Genomic DNA, 22,867 nt, shown 5'->3' with positions numbered 1-22,867 from the left:
ATACGGTACTCATTATATGCATTACTTGCGGCACTTAATCATTATATGCATGTGTGTGCCTCCAGCGCTGGCAGAGGCAGTTTTTTTTAAAAAAAAACAAAAACCCAAAACTATTGTTTCCCCTTTCTGGAGTGCGGCCTCTATTAGCCCACACCTCTGGCGAGGGAAACAATAAGGGTTATATCTGCCCTTTAATACAGGTATGAGATCTGTTATCTGGAAACCCATTATCCAGAAAGCTCCAAATTATGGGAAGGCCATTTCCTATAGACTGCATTTTAATTAAAGAATTCAAATTTTATAAAAAATATTTTCTTGTTCTCTGTAATAATAAAATAGTACCTTGTACTAAGATATAATTAATTTGTATTGGTGGCAAAACAATCCTATTGGATTTATTTAATGTTAAAGTGATTTTTCTATTAGACTTAAAGGGGTGGTTTACCTTCAGGTTAACTTTTAGTATATTATAGAATGGTCTATTCTTAGCAGTTTTTTAATTGGTCTTCATTTTTTATTTAGTTTTTGAATTATTTCTTCTTCTGACTCTCTCCAGCTTTCAAATAGGGGTCACTGATCAGAAGCCCCAAAACTATTGCTCTGTGAGGCTACAATTTTATTGTTATTGTTATTTTTTATTATTTATCTTTCTGTTTAGGCCCTCCCCTATTCATATCCCTGTCTAAATTGGACCTTAGCAACCAATCAGCTGCTGAAATTCCAATCTGGAGGGTTGCTGAACAAAAAGTGAAATAATTCAAAAACCACAAATAATACAAAATAAAGACTAATTGCAAATTGTCTTAGAATAACATTCTCTATATCATACTAATAGTTATTGTAAAGGTGAACAACCCCTTTAAGTTATGGAGTTCCAAATTATGGAAAGACCCCCTATCCCGAAAACCCCAGGTCCCAAGCATTCTGGATAACCGGTCCCACACAACATAAAAAGTTCATACATTTATTATAAGGGTGAAGACACAAGGCGCTACTTAATAGCAGGTACTTGTCAAGGCTACAGAATGCTAGAAAATACCCTGCCATAGACAATACTGAGAATTGCCTCTGTAAAACACATGTAGAGACGATTATCAGTAAATGATCAGCATTGTCTGTTTTAGCAGCCATGACAAGTAGCTGCTACCAGTAGCTCTGTGTGTCTTCAATATTACAGTACAGGCTCAATTAATAGATGTGCCAAACAATTCATGCAGGTACTATAATGAACACAAAATAATGCAGTCATGTACATAATAAACAGATAAAATGGTTTCACTTGATTTTCCTGTCAATTTACTAGTTTCTTACAAGTAAATGAAGGATTATCTAACCATTAAATTATCAATATGTTGTGTAGGTTTGATTTTAAAGGGGATGTAAAGACAAAATTAATAATTGCTAATAATTGCTAAAAGCATTCTTAATGTCACATGGAACAGTTTTGCTATATATACTTTGATTAAAAGTTATCTACTGTTCAAGACTTCAAGACTGCAGCATTTGAATTTTGTTCATCATGCAAAAATTTGGTAATTAATAAGAATAGTGGAAGTATGCGCCTCTTACTATGTGTGCCTATAGGCAAGTGTGCTGCACAGACTGGCATAACATCCAGACATGCCTGCAGCAATCTTTTTGGTGGCTGGAAATTGCAAGGCACAGCTGGTCAGCCAGCAAACTTTAGTAGGATCACATACAGAGCTCAAGCGCAGGATACGCCTGACAAATTAAATTTTAGTGCTTCAGTCTTGCGTTTTAATCAGTATATATTGCAAAATTGTTCCGCAGCAAAATTGCATATTTTTCTGTTTAGCAATTATTAATTTTGCCTTTACATTGCCTTTAATTTTAAAAATGTAGCATATGTACTGTAGTATAATGGCTGAGTTTAAACTAAAACATTTTTTTCTGTTCTCTACTACTCATGTCAATTCTATATAATTCTATAATAATATAATTCTATATATTTTTTTCTGTCACTCTGCTTTCTTGCACAGTTTTTTTTCTCAGTCCCATTATGCCTGTCTCGTTTGCCATATCTTGTCTATTTTACCAATCTATGTCCAACTTATTGTTTTCAGAAAAGTGGAATGCTAGAATTACAGAGTTAAGAAAGCAAGTGGAAGAATTATTTGAGAAAAAATATGGTAAGATTGAAGTTATGTTTCTCTAAAATGTATGATACCTCTATCATTTAAAGGAAACAGGTGCTGCTGGCCTATTTTGGCAATCACCTACAAACTTATACATGAAAATATTGAATAGCAAATTAGTTGTTACATGTCTTCCTTTTGTCTTCTCTTGATTATCTTTACCGTTTCTCATGTATTTAACATACTGTATAAAGTTCTGTTCATATGGATTACATAACATGCAATATACAAACGCTTTTCTTATTTTATTTTGAAGCTCAAGCTATTAATGTGACTGGTCCTGTCGCAATCCCATATCACCTTTTTCAGTCCAATACTGAAGATCTGTATGTTGAAGGTTTACCAGAAGGAATTCCATTCAGAAGGCCTTCAACCTATGGAATTCCACGCCTCGAAAGGATATTGCTAGCAAGGGAAAGGATACGATTTGTCATTAAAAAGTGAGAAAACATTTATTAATCACTGAGAATGTAATTCTTTATTCACAGATTCCCTAGAATGAGCCACTGTATCAGTTTTTCACAAGGGACATCAATATAATTTAGGGAGCTCAGCTCACAGCACCAACTTGATCCTTAAGCAAACTCTGTCATGTTCCTTTAAAAGTAAAGAATGCAAGTCAGTATAAAATATAAAGGTGTGGCTCTTATGTTATGATAGACATCACAGGATATCAATATAGCCACCCAGTGGATGACCTGCTGTTGTTCCTAATTTTAGGAAGGGGCACTTTTAATTGGTTGCATTAATATACTACCCTTTAAAAAAGGCTTTTGGGGAGCTAAGTTTTATGCTCTAAAAAATAAAATAAAAAGTCCTGTCCTGTCCAGTTTTTAAGGGATGCATGTTAGCATAATATACAAGGCTGGGGAAGGTGCTCTGCATTAATTTATCCTGGTCACAATCTTTGCTGCTTTCAGCTGCTTTGCCACCTAAAAAAAGGCTGGGATTTCAGATCTCAGGGTCATGTGACACTTTAGGAGGCCATTTACTAACGGTCAAACATTTTTTTTCAATTTGTTTTTTTTTTGTTTTTTTCACTAAAAGTCACAGAAAAAATGACTAAACTTGTCGAGATCATGTAGAAGTCAATGGCAGATGTCTCTTGCCGTCCCTGGAGGATCCTTTGCTTTGAAACTTTAGAGGTTTTTAGTGCAACAGTTCGAAAAAGTATAGATTTCAGTGCAACAATTAAAAAAAAAATTGCAGTTTTGCAACTTTTCTGTGACTTGCTGCACATAGTTTTTCAGTTTTAGTAAATCTGCCCCTATGTGACCTCTGATGAAGTGCCCAGAAAGCGCATCTAAAGTATTGAGTTTGTTATAATCATTTTTTTTTATTTTTTTATTTAATTGATCACTCTCTGTATTCGGGTTTCTGAAACACCTATCTGACATCGGCAGACATCTTGTTTTAAAGTCAGAGCCACTAGGGCACAGACAAAAGGGTTAGACTGACACTGCTTTTAAGGCAAATACATTTACAAAATTTAGAATTGCAATTTCTTTCATTAGGCAAAGTTCTATTTTTGAGTTGACAACACTTTTAAAATAAAGAGATTTCAGCAATGGGCATAACATAACAGAGGGTTTGTTTTGTTTTAGCAGATTACATTTAATATGTTCATTAATTATTATAATGTTGCCAATGACCTGTTATATAAATGTAAATGCACTGTTTAAAGGACATCAACCCCAAAAAATAATGTTTTGCCTAATAAAAGAAAACTTAGCAACTTTCTTACATATTTGTAATCGTTTTTGAGTTATTTTGATATGTAACTGCTGTTAAAAGCAGTGTCTGCCTGTCCTTTCTATTCTCTGCCCTGGTGGCTCTGGGGTTCGAAATAATGTAACAAAAGCCAGCAGATTTTACAGACATGCCTTGCTGGAGGAGCCTGGCGCTTGCAACATTGTTTTAAAACGATGTTCAGCAAATGCTGCTTTCTATAGCAATTACATTTACAAATAACTTTTAAAGCACTAATCATTTTTAATAAATTGATGTTGGAAAGTTGCTTAGAATTATGTTGTCATAGGCAGCAAAAAATATTTTTGGGGTTGACATGCCCTTTAATATGTAAAAGAAAGGTCTCGGGTTGGTAAAGGAGTAATAAAGCTTAGCAGCTTGAAAGCCCATTATAGCACAGGAAGACTGTAAGCTGTCTGCCTACTGTCTAGGGAGGCACTGCAGTCAAACACAGGGCAATATCACTGAGTGTCTTGGCAGTATTAGTTCAGCAAGGTAGATCTAAGTGGTTCTTACTTTCAAGCTATAAGCTATTGTGGTGGGAAAGTTATTAAAAAACGTCATCTGAGAATGCTAAATATTTTTTAAGCCTCTCGCACAATTTGTCATTTCTGTATCTTTGAGTGCTAAAGCTAGCAGTAAGGAAGTTTTACATTTGACTTAAGTCACATGAAAAAAAAATCTGAATAATGCCTCCTTATATGGTAATAAACCTAAAAAAAAATGACATCTCTTTTTTAACTTAATGTTTTCTATTTCTAGGCATGATTTGCTAAATGCAAGAGATGTTATGCCGCTTGAAAAGCCCAACACAGGAGGTAGTTTATATCCTTTCTGATTCTTTCAACTATATATAAATTCTTCTTTTTTAAATAGTCATAAAAATCTAGTCCACATTCTATGTGTATGGTTTAAATGAATAAAATGAGGGAGAATAAAAAAGGGTGATCAGATTGAAAACAGTGATCTTTTATAACTACCGTCTAAAGTAGGTTTCATAAGCATACTATTTGGCATGTTGGACAGCCGCAGGCCCCTCGCACATAAGGGAATTTTGTCTGCCACTGCGTTAAGATGGAGAATTGTGGCAGACAAAACAACCCCCTTCACTCAGACCCGGATTTGTGGCGAGGCCACAAAGGCCCAGGCCTAAGCCAGCATAAACTTATGCCCCCATGCCGCCCCACCATAGCGAAATTTTGAAAATTTGCTCCCATACATAGCAATGAGGACCTCTCCCCACTGAAAGTTTGAGCATCTGACTCCACTAGTCACTGCTCCTTACCGCTTGCCATATTAGTGAATGACAAGTGCGCAGTTGAATGCATTTGGGATGACAAGTGGAACCTAGTCACCAACGCATACATGCTAGCTTTTAGCACCAAGGTTTGCTTGTTACCACTCTGTGTGCATTGCACAGTTGGTATCCACTGCTGGTAGATACCCTAGGGCAGTAATAGAGAAAACACTTCATGGGGTCTGAAGCTTGAAAAGAAATATGGCAAGAAAAGCTGTATTTTATATACTGAATTTACTGTACCAACCCTGAGGTTCAGCAGCCCTATAACAATAAAGGGCACATTTATGTCAGCAAGTGCAGTGAGCAAAGTGTAATTTCAAGTGCAGTCACCATGGTTTTTTCTCACAATTGGCATCATAGCAGTCCCATGGGTACAGTTGCACTGTACCTACCACAGTTGCTCCCAGCCAGAATTGCTACAAATGCACATGTGCTTCAGCACAAATGAAACACAGTTGCTGTGAATATTTTCAAAGTCTGCGTGGCATCATTTCAGTTTGTTATTCTGTGTTTGGCGTGTCAGTGACATGCATGCCCTATTTTTTTCTCGTAACAATTGACACAGGGCACTGAGGGAACCCTGAAGCTACTAAAGGGGAGATTTCCTGAACTACTTTCTGTATCTTCATATATTTTATGTATGCTTATTTTTACTAGTGAAAGAAGAATGGTATGCTAGAATAACGAAATTAAGAAAAATCGTTGATCAGTTGTTCAGTAAAAAATTTGGTAAGTATTTGTTTCAAAAATAAATTTCTGTCTTGAATTTCATTTTATTAAGCCTTGTTTCTCTGATTTTTCGCATTAGATCATCTTAAAAATTAAATTTTAAATGTTTATAGCCACTTATAGAAAACGTCTAAAATGCCTGTTATATTCATGATAAAAACAGAAGCTTCCTGTACGGTGCTTAGGAAGCTGCCTCTATGGATAGTATTTCAAAATTGCAGTAGGATTTCCTGTGGGCTTAATGCTCAATACACTGTGTTCTTCGGGCAATGCCTCACAGGGCATTTTTTTGTGTCGAAAAGGCATGTCTCTCTTCTGTCTGCCTACCCCCTAGTTAAGGGTCCTTGAACATCAGCAGATACAAGCATAAGGGGCTGATGGGGGTTCTGCAATTGCAGGTGGCTTGCCTTGGGTGCTGTTGTCCTGTCACTGTTGTGGTTACAAAATGCCCAAAATTCCATGTTATTGTTGGTAGTGAGAATTGCTGCATGAAAAATACTTATCACCTAGTTGTGGAGTGGTAGAGAACACCTAATGCCAGATTTTCAGCTCATGTCCATGCTCAGACTGACATACTGGTATATGTTTTAGTAACCTTTATTCAAGTAAAGAAAGATCAGCAAATTACATGAAAAACCCTGCTGTAGTTTTAAAATATGTAATGGTGCTAATATTGCATAACTTTGTCAATAGCACTAATAGAACATGCATGAAACCAAAATAGGTATAATTGAAAAAGGGGTATTATGGAATGATAGTACAGGGATAGGATCTATTATCTGGAAAACTTGGGACATGGGGTTTTCCAGATAAGGGATCTTTCTGTAATTTGGATCTCCATTCCTTAAGTATGCTGAAAATCATTTCATCTTTAAATCAACCACTGATATGACGTCAGCAGTTTTGTTAGAATGAAGTACAAGGTACCGTTTTATTAGTATAAAGAAAAAGGAAATCATTTTTAAATATTATGATATTTTATTAAAGGAAAATTATATCCCAGAATGAATACTGAACCAGCAGTTTATTTCATATTAAGTGACCTGATCCAAACTAGAATATATATTGGTAAATATTGCCCTTTTTTTTTTACATCTTTAACCATGAGCTAACATTTTTGATGGGCTGTGTGCTCCCTTAGAGATCACCTGGCTAGAAATAATGCAGCTCTAACTGTAACATGAAGAAAAGGGAGTAAAAGACAGAACTTTGTTCATCAATAGGCTGATGTGACCTAACATGTGTATGTGCCCTTCGTTTGTTTGTGTGCCCTGTGATTCATATGGTCCCAGGGGGTGGCCCTCAGTACTTAAAAAGGCATTTTTATTTTGTAACTTATATTTTTATTGAGTTTTAACAATGTCGATTGTAATGGAATTTCAGCCTTCGTTGGCGAACAGTTTCCAGGGTGTACAAGTTTTAAGGAAGTGGGGGATTCTATTGGTTAATCTAGCGATTCCGGCTTCAAATGCCTTATTTGACTCCACTCGTTGCTCTCTGTGGGGATGGCTGAAGTTTTCCAGCATGCATCTATCGAAATTCGGGTGGCTGTTAAAACATGATTAATTAATGCTTGGTACGATTTGTTAGTTTTTGGGAAAGGTTTGCCTAGCAAAATGGTTGTTATATCAAGTGGTACAGAGTTTCGTAATAGCTTGCTCAGTAGTCCTGAGATTTCTGACCATAATGGGAATATCATTGGGCAGAACCAGAAAATATGCGGGAGAGTGCCGATATTCCCACAATTCCTCCAGCATGATGGGGAGTGATCGGGGAACAGAGTATGTAATTTAGCTGAGGTATGGTACCAGAGCATAAGGATCTTGTAAATATGCTCTGTCTTGAGCAGATTATCATTTTTTTAGCATTTCCCCAAATGAGAGACCAGTCTTCCTCCAGTAGGGGTTGGGGGAGGTAGGAATCCCATTTATTCATATATGAGCCTTAGGTTCAGTAAGGATCTGATAAATTTTAGAAATTAAACCCTTCTGTGGGAGGCCCTTCTTAGCGATTGACTCAAATAGGGTGAGAGTATTCAGTTTAGCCTTATCGCTGTAGGGTTTGTCAAAATGTCTCAGTTGAAGATATATATAGAGTTTTAGGGCATCCTGGTTAGATTTTTGCTTAAGTTCTTTGTATGTTTTGACCTCTTTAGTAAAAGAGTTTAGTAAATCAGCAACAGTCTGGAATCCTGAGTGTGACCATTTGGCACATTCATATATTTATGACAATCACTAGATGAAGCCGGGTTTTACATATGAACTGTTTTATGTGATCTATGTTTATAGAGACCTACATTGTTCAGGGTATAGGTTTCCTTTAAAATGGGAGATGGCCTTTCTGTAATTTGGAGCTTTCTGGATAATGTGTATCCTATAAACTGGAAATAGAATGCTTGTTTGTATTAACCTTGAAAATGTTGCTATTTAATCATCAGTACTATCCCATGGATATATGTTTTTTTATTTATTTTTATCCCAGCTGAGGCCTTAGGCAAAACAGAGGCTATGTCTGTGCCATACCAGAAATTTGAAGCAAACCCTGCTGAAATGTATGTGGAAGGGTTGCCTGATAATATTCCATTCCGTAGCCCTTCCTGGTATGGAATTCCAAGACTGGAAAAGATAATTCAGGTTGGCAACAGGATCAAATTTGTGATTAAAAAGTAAGTCTGTTGACCAATATATTTTGGAGATGCAAAAGTAAACATTAAAGTTTCGCCTGCTTGAAATGCTAGTAAATGCAGATGTATATCTACAAGCTATCCCATACCTTAACGTAATATGAATACATGAGATACATGGCTTGGCATTGTTATTGGCACTGCCATGCAGTCCCAATGAATCACAGTCTAGCACACATGAATAAATGCCTCTCTACAGTTCAGAAAGCTGTGGTAAATAACTGGTTTTCTAAGCAAAATATTTACTTAAAATATTTAGCTGGGTGAAATAGATTGTGTTTCACCTGAACCAAATGTTGTTTTAGTTTTAGTAAAACACTGATAGTTCAGGTATTTGTGCAGCCTTTATGCAGTACATAGTCACTGTCTTGTTTTTCCCTAACACAGACCAGAATTGCTGACTCAGTCTGTAGCTGAATCAATGCAAAACAGAACAAATTCAGGAGGTATGTTTGTTAACAAATCCAGAAATGTGTTATTTTGGTGGCAGAATGTAGCTACATGGTTATCTGTAAAAAGAAACTGAAAACTGGTTAAGAGAATTTAATGTATTTTGCCTTTAGTGAAAGAAGACTGGAATGTGAGGATTACTAAATTAAGAAAGCAGGTAGAGGAGATCTTCAATACAAAATTTGGTAAGTTTTACCCTGGAGTCAGCTCCAGTCACACATGCCACTAGGCTTTTTCTATGTAATAGTAGTAGTAAAATATCCTATAATTGATCATGACTAAATCAGTGTCATTTTTCATGTATTTGATAGTAGCTTTAAGGCATTTAAGGCATGGAGTTCCAAATAATGGAAAGACCCCTTGTCCATATAACCCCAGGCCCCATGCATTCCTAAACATGTATTTTTACAATAAATCAGATCCATTGTGTGCTGAATGTAACTAGTTTTAAAACTGTATGCATATTAAATAAAAGGAATTTTTATAAAAAAAATACTTCCTTGATAACCTGTGTGCATTTTGTTTCATGTGGATGCATGTATGACCAGTAGTAAACAATTCAGGCTGGCGTTCCTACACTTACATAGCACTTGCAAGGCTGAACGCTTCCAAAGGCAGGGCAACATTGCCAGTAATTTCTGCCCCATTGCAGTGTGCCTTTAGTAAAAAATGTATTGCTGTAATTGTCTGTAAGCATGTAAGGAAGATTGATGAGGGGGAATTCTAATGCACACAAGAACAATCAGTCAGAGACTTCAAAGCAGGAATAAAAGTGTCCAGAGAAGGGCTAATAAAAGCTGCCAACTCTTTCTATTCAGTCCACGATGACAGCATGTTAACCTGTGTTAAGGTTCCTCGGAATGGCCTCCCTGACAATACCTGGCCGAAAACTTGCCACATATTTGTGGGACAGGTTTGAAAAATCATCTGATGATGCCACGACAAGTGTGTCAGTGGCCAGATGGTGTGGAGATACGGTCATTTGGTGACCCGCCAAACAAACACATACTAAAATTTGTGGCCAGCTTTTAGGGTCACACCATCCACTGAATTAACTTGGCAACATCAAGAACTTAGTTCGCAACCACCTACATGGTCATGTATACTGGTAATGACAACAACAGGCACAAATTAATTACAACCAAGACACTTGGGGTACAGACAAAAACATATACTTAAAAGATTCTTGAAACACATTATCCAGAAAGCTACATATTTAAAGGGGATGTTCACCTTTATTACACTTTCAGGAAAAAAACATTTTTCCATTTAATGTTGTCAATTTGCTTTCATTAACAAAAATGCACCGTTTACAATATATTTACCTAACTACATGCCCTGATTTGCATATCCATGATCCAGTTGGCTGAATCATACCAGCCAGTCGGATCAATAATACGCAAATGTGGGAAGATGACCAACAAATTGCATGTATTATTTAAAAGGGAAAATATGTTTATTTAATGAAAGTGTTTTAAAGATGAACATACCCTTTAATAGAAGGCCATCTGCAATTGAGCCCATTTTAAGCAAATAATTCTAATTTTTTATTCTTCTCTGGAAGAATAAAAATACTTTGTACTTGATGGTAACTAAGCTGGGTTTCTTCTATGTTTTAAAAGATTTTTAGCAGACTTAAGGTATGGTGATCCAAATTACAGAAAGATTTCTTATGTGGAAAACCCCAGGTCCTGAGCATTATGAGTAATAGATGCTTTATCTGTATTGCAACAAGGATTTAAAACTGATGATACTTTAATGGAATTATGGCCCTGACTGCCTCAGTGATTCAAAGAGTGGTTTAATTCTATGTTTTATGGCTATTAAATGTATTTTTTTAATAGCAGTAAGTCAGCTTGAGAGAAGGTCATTTGTCCCATCTGCAGGAGCAATGTACCTTAACCATGACTGCCATATTTTTCAGATGATCTCCTGTCTAAGTGCTAGGCATGTAAGTCTTTCACTCAGCAATATTGAGCTTATTTCTATGTGTTGCATAGGTCAAAGAGGGGACAACAAGCTTATCCTTTTTATTATGATGCTTATTTTGCCACATCATCTGAGGAGATGCAGTAAAAACCCTTTATTGCATCTATTTTATAAGTGTAAAAGTAGCAATACGATCTCCAGCCTGTAAAAAAATAAACTGTCAAGTACAAAGTTTTCTACACACTGTAGTTTACCACTACTTTATTTAACAAGTACAATCTCTCTTTTAGCACAAGCACTGGGACTTCCTGAAGCAGTAAAAGTCCCTTATCCAGTATTTGAGTCTAACCCAGAGTTCCTGTATGTCGAAGGATTGCCTGAAGGAATTCCCTTCCGGAGCCCCACATGGTTTGGGATACCTCGGCTAGAGAGAATTGTTCGAGGAAGTGCGAAAATTAAATTTATAGTTAAGAAGTACGTATATAGTTTAAAGCAAAACAAAGCATATATTCATATTTTTTTTAATACACCTGTTTTAATCTTGAGCTCATGGGTCATTTGTTAAGATTATTTCCTAGTTTTTAAATAGTTTAACTAAATATCTATAGTTTTTGTTTTTCACAATGTGTGATTTAGTTCAATTCATCTCCCAATTAATTATACTGTTACTTTATAATGTCTGGGATGCACCATTCAAGGAATAGGCAGCAGCACATACCGAGTTCATTATCACTATTTGCACTGATAGGGAAAACAGATTCTATCATCCTCCTCTTGTCCCATAAATAGTAGGAGAGGGCAGTACATATTAGGGCTCTGGCACACGGGGAGATTAGTCGCCCGCGACAAATCTCCCTTGTCACGGGCGACTAATCTCCCCGAACTACCATCCCACCGGCGAAAATGTAAGTCGCTGGTGGGATGGCACGCACTGCTCGGGCGATTTCGGCAAATCGCTGAAGTTGCCTCGCGAGAGCCCTTAGGACTATGGCTCATGCTGTGTATTGGCATCTTCTGTGCTCCAGTGGAGAACAGTAGTGGCCAATACTCCCAAAATTACCTGTCACCTATGCTGTGCCTACAGCAAATGAAATTACTGACAAGAAGACACTACTCAGATTCGATATTTTTAAAGAATTTTGCACCTGTTAATGTCTGTATTTCCACTGGAAAGCTTTTGCCATACTTTGCTTTCAGAAGCTGTGATGTTTGATCTTATATGTTTTAATTACTGTGCTCTGCTAGAGAACTATGCCTGACAAATGTTGCATGTTCCACAGGCAGGTAATTTCCATGCCTGACCATGTCCTATTATGCCCATGATTTGCTCATTTAGTGAGGTCACCATACGAGAGGACCTTTCACCATTATTCCCAACTTAAGGCAGGCGATATTGAATTGATATGATTATTTGGCCCTCAGGCCAAACTACTGAATTACATTGAAGGTCCTTTCCTGAAGGATTATTTGAACTGGTTGGAGTTTCACATTTCAATGCTGCTACAACTGCTCTTAATGGCTAATAGCACATGCCTGCACCAACCATCCTTGTGATGGTGGGAGCTGCCGTGAAGTGAACACAGCTAGATATGATCCTGTGGTGAGGGTACAAGTGTATCTGGCCACCCATGTGCTGGGCCAAATTGATCTAGCATACAGTGGGGGCCTGTTGAGACCCGTCAGATGAGAACTGATTTTCAGTCTGACAGGCTCGTCAGCCTCATCCATACACAGAAAATTTGATCTTGTCTTGGTCTGGAGGGACAGAGTTGCCAGCTCTTATCAGCCTGTGTATTGTCAACTTAAGGACAATGAAAGTAACAAACATAAGCTCTTCTATACAAAGGATCAAATTCTGACATTTGCCATATTTTTTTTTGAATACTTATAATGATCATCTATTTGCTCTATATCTCCATTTTTGTAGTCTCCACCTTTACTTCTTTCCTTGTAATAATCTTGTTTTACATTTATTTTTCACTTACAGTTCCTCTGTTCTCTGTCCTAAAATGATCTTCTGTTTAGCAGAGCTGTTTTACCAGTTAGGGCTCTGGTACACGGGGAGATTAGTCGCCCGCGGCAAAACTCCCTGCTCGCGGGCGACTAATCTCCCCGAGTTGCCTTCCCTCTGCCATCCAACCGGCGAACATGTAAGTCGCCGGCGGGATGGCAGACGCGGCGGCGCGATTTCGGGAAATCGCCGAAAAAGACTTGCGAGTCTTTTTCGGCGATTTGCGCGAAATCGCGCCGCCGCGTCTGCCATCCCGCCGGCGACTTACATGTTCGCCGGTGGGATGGCAGAGGGAAGGCAACTCGGGGAGATTAGTCGCCCGCGAGCAGGGAGTTTTGCCGCGGGCGACTAATCTCCCCGTGTACCAGAGCCCTTATAAGAAATTAGCTCACGCAATTCCATAGCTGAGTGTCTGGCAAATTTAAACATCTGTTTTAAAATATTATATGGATAATACTATTATGCTTTAACAAACTGAAAGGTGGTACAAAGATAATTTTACTGATCACTTTACTAAACAAAAGGAGAAAGCAGAATTAAAGCAAAAGTAATTTGTTTTCATTTTCCTCAGTTCAGCCCAGGAAACCATTCACTGGATTTAGGATATTTATGACATTTAAATTTATAGGATAGTTACAAATTGTAAATTTATTTCAGAAATAGGATAATACTTAATTGCAGATATATAACATTTGTTCTGTTTACCTTGTAGACCTCAGCTGGTTGCAACACACATTCCTTCTGAATTGGTCAACAAAATAAATATTGATGGTATGAATTATTTCATTATTCAGTGTAAATAGCATTATTTGTTTTAGATGGGATGATATCAGAACAAAGTGAAGGGATTGTTATAATCACCTGAGAGCATATTTGTATGTCTGTAAGATTACTGATATTATTTTATAATTGACGTATTTCCTTGGTAACTTGGGATTGATGAAAAGTAACAATGTGTTTGGAATAGCACTATATAGTTATAGGCTTGTAATATCTCAGAATTATCTAAAGCAGTGCTGTCCAACTGGCGGCCCGCGGGCCGCATGCGGCCTGCGACCCCCCTCTGTGTGGCCCCCCACCTGTCTGGCTGCTTTGATGGCTTACCTTTGAGTAAGCATTAAATGGTATCAGTACTGAGATTAACTGGCCCCCTGCATGGTTCTCACCTCAGATTCAGGCTGTAATCCCTCTGTATTGTTTAAAAATGTAATCCCCTGTGTTGTTCACACCTTTTAATACCTGCATTGTTCACCCCCTGCAGTGTTCACACCTCAGGCTCAGGCTGTAATCACTCCCATTGTTCACTTCTTCACACCTCAGACATAGGTACTGTAGGCAGAGTATGGCACATACAGCCAGCATAGGGCAGGTAGAGTATGGCACACACAGGCAGCATAGGTCAGGGAGGGTATGGCACACACAGGAAGGGTAGGGCAGGCAGAGTATGGCACACACAGTCAGGGTAGGGCAGGCAGAGTATGACACTCTGCCTGTGTGTGCCATACTCTGCCTTCCTTGCTGCCTCTGTGCCATACTGCTGCCCTTGCTGTGGGAGGTGAACCTGGCAGGGGTTTGTTGTGGGAGTTTGTTACAGTTGGAAATAGCCATTAAATGGTCCCTAAGGTGTGTAATTATGTACTGGGGGTTGCTCTGCTATCCACAGTGGAGGAGGAGGCATATGGAATTTAAGGGTATATCTTAATATGACATAATTCTTTCACATATGAATGATGGTTGATATCCCCACTGTAAGGACCAAGCATTTGGGATTTTGCTGTGCTACCACCATTGTGATAAAATAGGTGTGGTTTGAAGTGGGTGTGGTTTCAAAAAGGGGAGTGGTCAAAACTGGCTTCCATTAGCGGCCCTCCACCATGTATGCTAGAGAAATTCCGGCCCTCGGCACCGTAGAAGTTGGACAGCACTGATCTAAAGAATACGCTTCACTTATTTAAGTTACTGGTGTTTTGTATGGTTTTTTTTCCGCTCTGTTATTATGTACATTTAAAAACAGAGTCATTATTCTAATGTACTTTTGACGATTTTGCTAAATTGTACTTAGTGCAGTAGAATGCATATCAAAGACCTTGTTATAGGATATATCTCTAAGGCTAAGTGCACACTAAGAGGACAGTTCCTTAAATGTCCCATGCTTCAGTCATATTTTTCCCCTTTATGGCTTACAACTCTATTATATTTTTACATTTTTGGGGCTGTATAGTACCAGTGATGGTGCCATCATCCAAGAAAAATAGGAGCCAGCAGAAGCTAGCTGAAAAGTACCTCATGTACTCTAGTCAGTTAATTGTATATACTATAACAGTAATGATAAGTCTTTTGTTGAAACCAGTAGGCAATTTGTTTTTTTTGTTTTTTTTTTCCTGTTATTTTGGTTTTTTTTTATTAAAGTGTCACAATCTACAGAGAGCGGAAGCAATCCAGCAAGTAAGCCACCCGAGGCAGCAGTTGATGGTAAGATTTCAGCGATGTGGTACTTTTTGGTTGTTAATACCAACTGCACAATAAAGGGAAATTTTGCATTACAATTATAGGGGTTGTTCACCTTAGAGTTAACTTTTAGTATGATGTTGAGAGTAATATTCTGAGACACTTTGCAGTTGGTCTTCATTTTTTATTTGTAGCTTTTTCCAGAGAAAAGGGAAATAATTTTGAAAATTTTGAATTATACGAAAAATACGAAAAAGATGAGCGTTCGTGGATTAGTAAATGTGCCCCTTAGTGTAAAACTCAAGTTTATATTATCTCTATCAAAGTTCATAACTTTAAACTTTTCAACATTGAACCTCACTTTCCAGTTTGCTGCCCAGTTTACCAATTGTCAAATCAAACTGTAAAGTGGCAGCATCCTGCTGCACAATTGAATATTACAGCAATAAAGACACAGTACTTCCAGAGGTACCACAATAGCAATTTGCACCATGCCAGACCCTGCTAGCTCATGCTCAGTGAGCAAGAGACTCCTTTCAAGATTGTCAGTCAACCACAGTGTTGCAATTTGTTGCTCTAGAGCTCTAACGCGATCCTCTAAAGTGGCAATTCACTTACATCCACCACAGAGGTTAGCACTTTGGAACTGTTCCAAATCTGCATACATATAGCAGACTGAGCACTGAGTCAGACCTATCTTGCTGCCACTCATTCACCCACAGAAAACAGTTATAAGAATGCATGTATTGTTTAATAGATCATACCTTTGTTTTTCAACTGCTGACCGGAACCTGCTCTTTAGTGCTATCCCCTGCTACGAAATACATGTACATTGAAAGATTGCAAGTAGAAAAAGCTAGCACCGTCCACACTAACCATACACGTTCAAATTGTAACCATCTACACTCTCATATTGAGATTAAAAGGAATAGAGTAGGAACACTGGGGTAACGTGCAACTGAAGTAAAATTATATAGGAAAAAGGAGAGAAACAGGGAGACACCCAAGCAGGTGGTCCCTGTCTAGACTTCAGATCCCTGCACCGTTAACCCCAAAAAAGTAATAATTATTATCAGGTACTTCGCTTGATCAAGTATGGTAAGAAATTAAAACTTAACCTTTATTAATAAAACTTAAAAGGTGAAGTGTATCTTAAAGAAATTCTCATTAAAAATCGCCTGGGGTGATATTCAATTGAAGTAAGAACTATGAGGTAATATGAGGCTGCTCAGAGTTAACCTGTCTAATTAAATTCACTAAAATGTTTCAGCTAGAAAGATAACCTTTGTATCAAAACTCTCCACACTTCAACAGCCCTGTGGAGGCAGCCAGAGAGAGATTGAGATACGTCTGCAACAATTGTTACAGAATTGTTGCCATAAAAGGAGAACTCGGGTCCAGTTTCCTTATGACCTATAGTCACTGCTTAGACGGGGTAGGGAATTCAAACCCCGTTATTACTCTGCTGAAATTCAGCCGTTTCTGTGTCCACCACCCCGCAATGGAATAAATTCTGGTAGCTCTATATTGCAGCCCAACCTCCCATTCTTTATGTTGAAGCATCCCCACTTAATAAAATGCACATCGTTCGTGCAGACGTTTCAGCCCACCCTTTCAAACCCAAAGCCCCACATCAACACCCGTACCACCCCCCTCAAAGCCCACAGGGTGCAGGGATCTGAAGTCTAGACAGGGACCACCTGCTTGGGTGTCTCCCTGTTTCTCTCCTTTTTCCTACATTGAAAGATTGTTAAATGACAACTCCTGCTACGTGGTCATTGGTTGCTATACTTTAAGTGATTAAACCTGTAGCAAACTTTGCACCCTTTAATACTCTTTAGACTGACTGTAAATGGATAAAAAAAGATTATGACACAGCCTAAATGTAACGTGTAATCGTTTTGATTAGCTTTTTTTGTAATAAGGATTGATGTTTATTTCTTTGTCTGATCCATATAGCTCACAACAACTTCTGTTGTGATTTGAATAGCTTGTTGTCATTTTTGTGCTTCCAGATAAGAACACAGATGATTTTTTTCTTTTTTTCACAGTTGATACCTCAAAATCATGCATACGGACGACTCCTGCCCAGACTAATGGTTCCAGTATGCCTTTCAAACCCCGGGGAAGAGAATTTTCTTTTGGTAAGCGTATCCTTTATGTGCTGTTCTTTTATGTCATTGCTTCACGTTGTATTAATTATGTTTACTTAGGTCAATAAAAAGCCAATATTACTTTGATTAAAGCTGTGATGTTTACCCACATTTTTCTAAAATATGCACAATAAAACAAATTACTGTTGTTTATTTTTATTATTATGTGAGAATACTATTCCAGTTCAAGCCCTATTTATTTAGCTGAAACCAAGCACAATTGTATCCTGTACCTTCAATTCCTGCCCATACATATGTCTTAACTCCCTAATTTGGAATTCAGTTGGTTAACTTTCTTGATAATTTTCTTTCCATTAGTGGGGAAGATCTGCTTGTAGTTTGGGGATCAAATTATTCCCCTGTTCCACCAGTGGTAACTTTTGTGTATACATAAAATGCCAGTATAAATTGTAACTTTTTTTTCTCCCCACACAGAGGCGTGGAATGCCAAAATTACAGACTTGAAACAAAAAGTAGAAGCCCTGTTTGATGAGAAATGTGGTAAGTGAAATATTTAGATTGCTTTAGTTTTAGTGATTTTATTGCATTCTGTATTGCTGATTACTTATGTGTGCAAGATTCAGAGATTTCTGCATACCACATCGTTTTGTAACCTTATGAATATTGTTCAAAATATCCCTGAAAATAGTTATATATTATTATATTGTACCAAACTGGGAAATAAAATGCTGCAAAGTGCAAGCTTGGAGGCAATTTTAAGAAATTTCCTAAAAACTGAAACTCAGACATACAGTATCTAAACTTTTTAAAGTTGTTAGAATGCACACTTTAAAAAAAACATGGATTATGAGTCAGCTTAGTTACATAAAAAGCAAGTGTATGAATTACCCATGTTAATTTTATTAACATGGGTAACATTATTATTATTCCTTGATATCCTGCTTTTGCCATTGTCAGTCTAACTGAACATAGTGTATTTCTTTTTCTAGGGGAGGCACTTGGTCTTAATGAACCCTATAAGGTTCCTTTTGCATTGTTTGAATCATACCCAGAAGATTTCTACGTGGAAGGGCTTCCTGAGGGTGTTCCCTTCCGCCGGCCGTCCACATTTGGTATCCCTAGACTTGAGAAGATTCTCAGAAACAGGGCAAAAATTAAATTTGTTATTAAAAAGTAAGATCAAAAATTATTTAGACATTGTCCATAACAGCCTAGCTCATATATAGGAAATATTGTACCCTTAATGTAAAATGTAGGGATATTAGAAGTTATAAAGGAGTTCCATGACCATATAAAGGTATTATAAGCCTTAGGCTTAGTGCTTTAATACAGGTCATAGAAACTCTGAGTTTGCAAATACCATTTAAAAGTGCAAAAAAGGGCTCATTTATGAGGGCAAGTGCAGAGTGTGCAAAGTGCAATTTGGGACATGTTTCAATGTCTTTTACCCACATTTTGTGTAAAAAAAAAAAAAAAGTGCAGAGAGCAGCTTGTTGATTTGCGCAACGACTGCAGGAAAGTTGTAAAACTGCAGCTGTGGTTGCTCTTAATAAATGAACACATTTATATTGTGTCAGCTTTTCTTGGTATTTGCTTCTGGTATGAGTGTTTATTGGGGAAATTAGAAGGACAAAGTAGCCAGTAGGTTTAACAAGACTTACTGGCTGTGTTAGTAACTGGAGCCTCCCACCTTTGGGATGGTGGGCTGAAAGGTCACAGTAATAAAAGCATTCATCTGGGTCTTGTGTGTAGATTTTTAGCTTTAATCTAACACTGTTATAAATATAAAACTCTATGATGCAGTGGCAGATCAAGGCTGTCTGTTCATTAGAAATTTAAGCAAGGGGGTGCTTAAGGGGGTAAAAACTAAATTTAATACCAGGTTATACCTAAATCGCAAACATTAAAAAGCACTTAGAAATCCAAAAGGGTGCAGTTAGTTTTATATAGAAATAGTCCTAGTGATGATACTAGCTGCAATAATTCCTGTGGGCACTGCCACTTCAAACCAGATGGTCAAGCCATAGGTGTCTGAAAAAAATAATATTTTAATTCTTTAAAAACACTTCTTTATTAAAGGTAAAATGCACTTACAAGGTTGCAGTGATTATTCGCTCATACAATTGTACAGTCTTCTCCCTTGAGGAAACCAAGTCACAGTATGTAGGGGAGTACTGATGGTTGTCTACAAAGTAAGGTGCCCAAGATCCCTCCAAGCCTCTCTGTGTTTCCATGGCTATGCCATCTGTATCAATTAATTTTATCTTTAATAAAGTGTTTTTAAAGGTGGCCTGGCCATACTGCTTTGCAACGGTTTATAGATGCACTGTTGTTAAAGGACATGTAAACCCTAAATTCCTCTACCATTAATATACAGTACTCTCCATAATGTTTGGGACAAAGACACATTTTTCTTTCATTTAGCCCTCTGCTCCTTAGTGTAAAATTTTAAATTAAACAATTTAGACGTGGTTAAAATGCCCATTTCAGACTTTAAGTTGAAATGATTTGCATACATTTCAGTTTCACCATCTCTTTATTGGCTGCTAGACTGGAGGGGGTGTATTTAGTAATCTGAGCTGCAGCCTAACTTTTGACCTTTGAGTGGCAGAGTATTTAAAGACTTCAGTAAGTCTGTTCACAGATTACATTTGTTGTGGGGTGTTAACATGTCCTTTAGGGCTCTGGCACACGGGGAGATTAGTTGCCCGCGACAAATCTCCCTGTTCGCGGGCGACTAATCTCCCCGAGTTGACATCACCTGCCATCCCACCCACGAAAATGTAAGTCGCCGGTGGGATGGCACACACGGCAGCGCAATTTCGGCAAATCTCCGAAGTTGCCTCGCGAGGCTTTTTTTTTTTTCAGTATAGGCTTGTTCACAGTGTAGTATTAAGCAATGTGCCCTAATCTGCTTACTTATAGGTTTTTATCTGTATGTTCAGAATGCAAAGCTAAACATACATATTACACTGTCTTTTGTTAGACCTGAAATGATTGAAAACACTGCCAAAGAACAGCCTCCAAACTTTGCACCAAGTAAGTTGTTCTATGTTTTTTTTTATAAAGTTGTGAAAATTTTGGCGCTTACATGTTTTTTGATGTTTACTTTATGTATTTTGGAAACATTATTCTAAGTCATATTCCCCTTGTGTATCTTCAAAACTGTTTATTGTGACAAGTTAATGCTACCCTACTGATGAGTAAAACTGAAATCTTATTCTTAGGCAGTGACTAAATTATCTTGAAAAGATTGAAGAATGCTCGATGTTAATGTAGAAGAAGAACCATGAAAACCTAAATTATTTTGAGAATCCGTGTTCATTCTTAAGTCCCCTTAGCACAGTAAAAAGGGTGTAAAGTTATCCCATTAGGTTTAGGGATTCTGATAGAATCCCTAAAAACAAGCAAGTTTCCAATATCATTGCATTATATTTTTCTTACTCTTTGAAATAATCAATCCGGTTTTCTCTGCTGCCACAGGCAGCCTCAGTCAGCCCCTGCTGCATTTCTGCTGTAATCCGACTGATCTCCCACTGCACAGCCAGTTAGAGGCAAGTATACTCATTTGCTGGATGTGCATTCTCTGTTGTGACGGGGTCGGCTGCACAGAGAGATAAGGACAGCATGCAACTTTTAGTTTCTTGTACAGTTGAGAAGAGGCTGGCTGAGGCTGCCTGTTACAGCTGAAGAAAACAGATTGTTTATCTTTACAGCTTTAATAATAAAATAATGCATGTGTATTTGAACTGTACTTGATTTTAACAGAATCCCTTAACTCAGTTGGATGACTTAATATCCCAATTGACAGTTATGCTAACCTATGCCCATATTTTTTGCAGAACATTAATAGAAATTACAACTATTCCTTATCTGGTAGATTTTGAAGGTAGTCTATGTGCTTGCAGCCTGTGGTGACATTATGCACTGTCCATCCATATTTAGTCCTGAATATGAGATGCTCCACTTTCTTCTCCCATTAATTATTTTTAATTTCTCTACTGAAAGTAATTTACCCAGCACAGGCTACTTTCCTATGCTTGCAGTGAGTGCTCCTGTGTAGCCTTATAGCTATGGAGCAGCAGCAGTATTGATGCTGTGATACATATAACCCAGCCCTCCCCCGTGCTCTGATATATGATAATGAATTCTTTATTATGCAAAAGTGTTGCAGGATTGATCGAGCCTAGCCTTTCTTCTGTATAGGAAGGAGTCAGGCTAGGCTCGATCAATCGATCGTCGCATAGTGGATGCTGCTCCTTCCTTCGCCGTATCACCGTAGTTCAATTGACAGGAAGCCAAGTTTTAGCAGGTATTTTCTATTAAAGCATTTAAGATACTAAGTGGTTTGCAGGATAGGGCAGTTATTGGTGCAGGGTAGAATAGCCTTTTTACTTAAATTTTTAGTGTTACATTTCCTTTAATTCTGATAGCATATTGACAGATACCTTCAGTATAGAATGTGGAAGTTTGCTCTGATCTTACATTCCCAGCCAAATCAGGCTGATCTGATCTTTTAGCCCCCCGGCCATCAGGAGATGGGCTCATGAATGTGCCAATGTGCTTCCCACCATAAAGGGCAGAAATCCATGGTGGAGGGCCTATACATGGGCAGATAAGCTGCAGACTCAGTTTGAAGGGGTCAAAACAGCACTGAAAAACCCTGTCTGTTCTTACCAATGCATATGCAGTGCATAATTTGGTCAACAAAAAGAAACAAGGGTTCACTGACTATATCTGATATTTCTAAGCATTGTTTTAGTATTGTTAGATGACTGCAAAGGCTAATTATATAAAACAAGCTAAGTCACCATTGCTTTTATACTTTTCTTCATAGAAAAGGCAGGAATTCAGAACAATGCACATACAGCTTCTGGACTTGAAGATCTGAATATAATCCAAGTGACAATACCAGGTTATATTTATATTTTTATCAATTTATGGGGTATATATAAAAAAAAAAGACTGAATTGCATACATTCTGTAGTAATTCACATTGTCATGGTAAGCTGTATCTTATTCTATTCTAGATGCAGACAATGAAAAAAACGTTAAAGTAGACAAAGCCCGACAGCTGAGGGAGCAAGTCAATGAACTGTTCAGTAAGAAGTTCGGTAAGTTGACAGCCAGAAAAGCACAATGAAAAGGGAAAATTGTATCATACTTACCGTGATTTTCCTTTCCTGGGAGTACTCCATATCAGCACTATCTGGGATATCCCCGCCCCCACGCCCCATCAGAAGGATCCTCCCCAAAGCTTTAAAAGCCACCCCCACCCCCTCTATGGCGTCTTTGTTA

The 22,867-nt window shown here is 37.8% G+C and overlaps 1 protein-coding gene across 5 annotated transcripts in view; it reads left to right on the top strand.

Moving 5' to 3' along the window:
* The window catches only part of gtf2i (general transcription factor IIi), a 60,246-nt gene that overhangs the window by 25,419 nt on the left and 11,960 nt on the right, over window positions 1–22,867 (top strand). For 4 of the 5 annotated variants that reach the window (XM_031896977.1, XM_031896976.1, XM_031896975.1 and 1 more), the window contains 16 exons: window positions 2,085–2,150; window positions 2,413–2,596; window positions 4,668–4,723; window positions 5,863–5,934; window positions 8,416–8,599; window positions 9,005–9,063; window positions 9,181–9,252; window positions 11,287–11,470; window positions 13,720–13,778; window positions 15,417–15,479; window positions 17,507–17,599; window positions 18,044–18,109; window positions 18,559–18,742; window positions 20,556–20,608; window positions 22,407–22,484; window positions 22,600–22,683. In XM_031896977.1, the coding sequence (XP_031752837.1) occupies window positions 2,085–2,150; window positions 2,413–2,596; window positions 4,668–4,723; window positions 5,863–5,934; window positions 8,416–8,599; window positions 9,005–9,063; window positions 9,181–9,252; window positions 11,287–11,470; window positions 13,720–13,778; window positions 15,417–15,479; window positions 17,507–17,599; window positions 18,044–18,109; window positions 18,559–18,742; window positions 20,556–20,608; window positions 22,407–22,484; window positions 22,600–22,683 (1,557 nt within the window). The remainder of the gene's footprint in view (window positions 1–2,084; window positions 2,151–2,412; window positions 2,597–4,667; window positions 4,724–5,862; window positions 5,935–8,415; window positions 8,600–9,004; window positions 9,064–9,180; window positions 9,253–11,286; window positions 11,471–13,719; window positions 13,779–15,416; window positions 15,480–17,506; window positions 17,600–18,043; window positions 18,110–18,558; window positions 18,743–20,555; window positions 20,609–22,406; window positions 22,485–22,599; window positions 22,684–22,867) is intronic. The other variant, XM_031896979.1, reaches the window with a different exon arrangement.

Source organism: Xenopus tropicalis, chromosome 2 (genome assembly GCF_000004195.4).
Source record: "Xenopus tropicalis strain Nigerian chromosome 2, UCB_Xtro_10.0, whole genome shotgun sequence".
NCBI classification, from domain to species: domain Eukaryota; kingdom Metazoa; phylum Chordata; class Amphibia; order Anura; family Pipidae; genus Xenopus; species Xenopus tropicalis.
The sequence above is the reverse complement of the archived record's forward strand: the minus strand, read 5'-3'. Positions and strand labels throughout refer to the sequence as shown.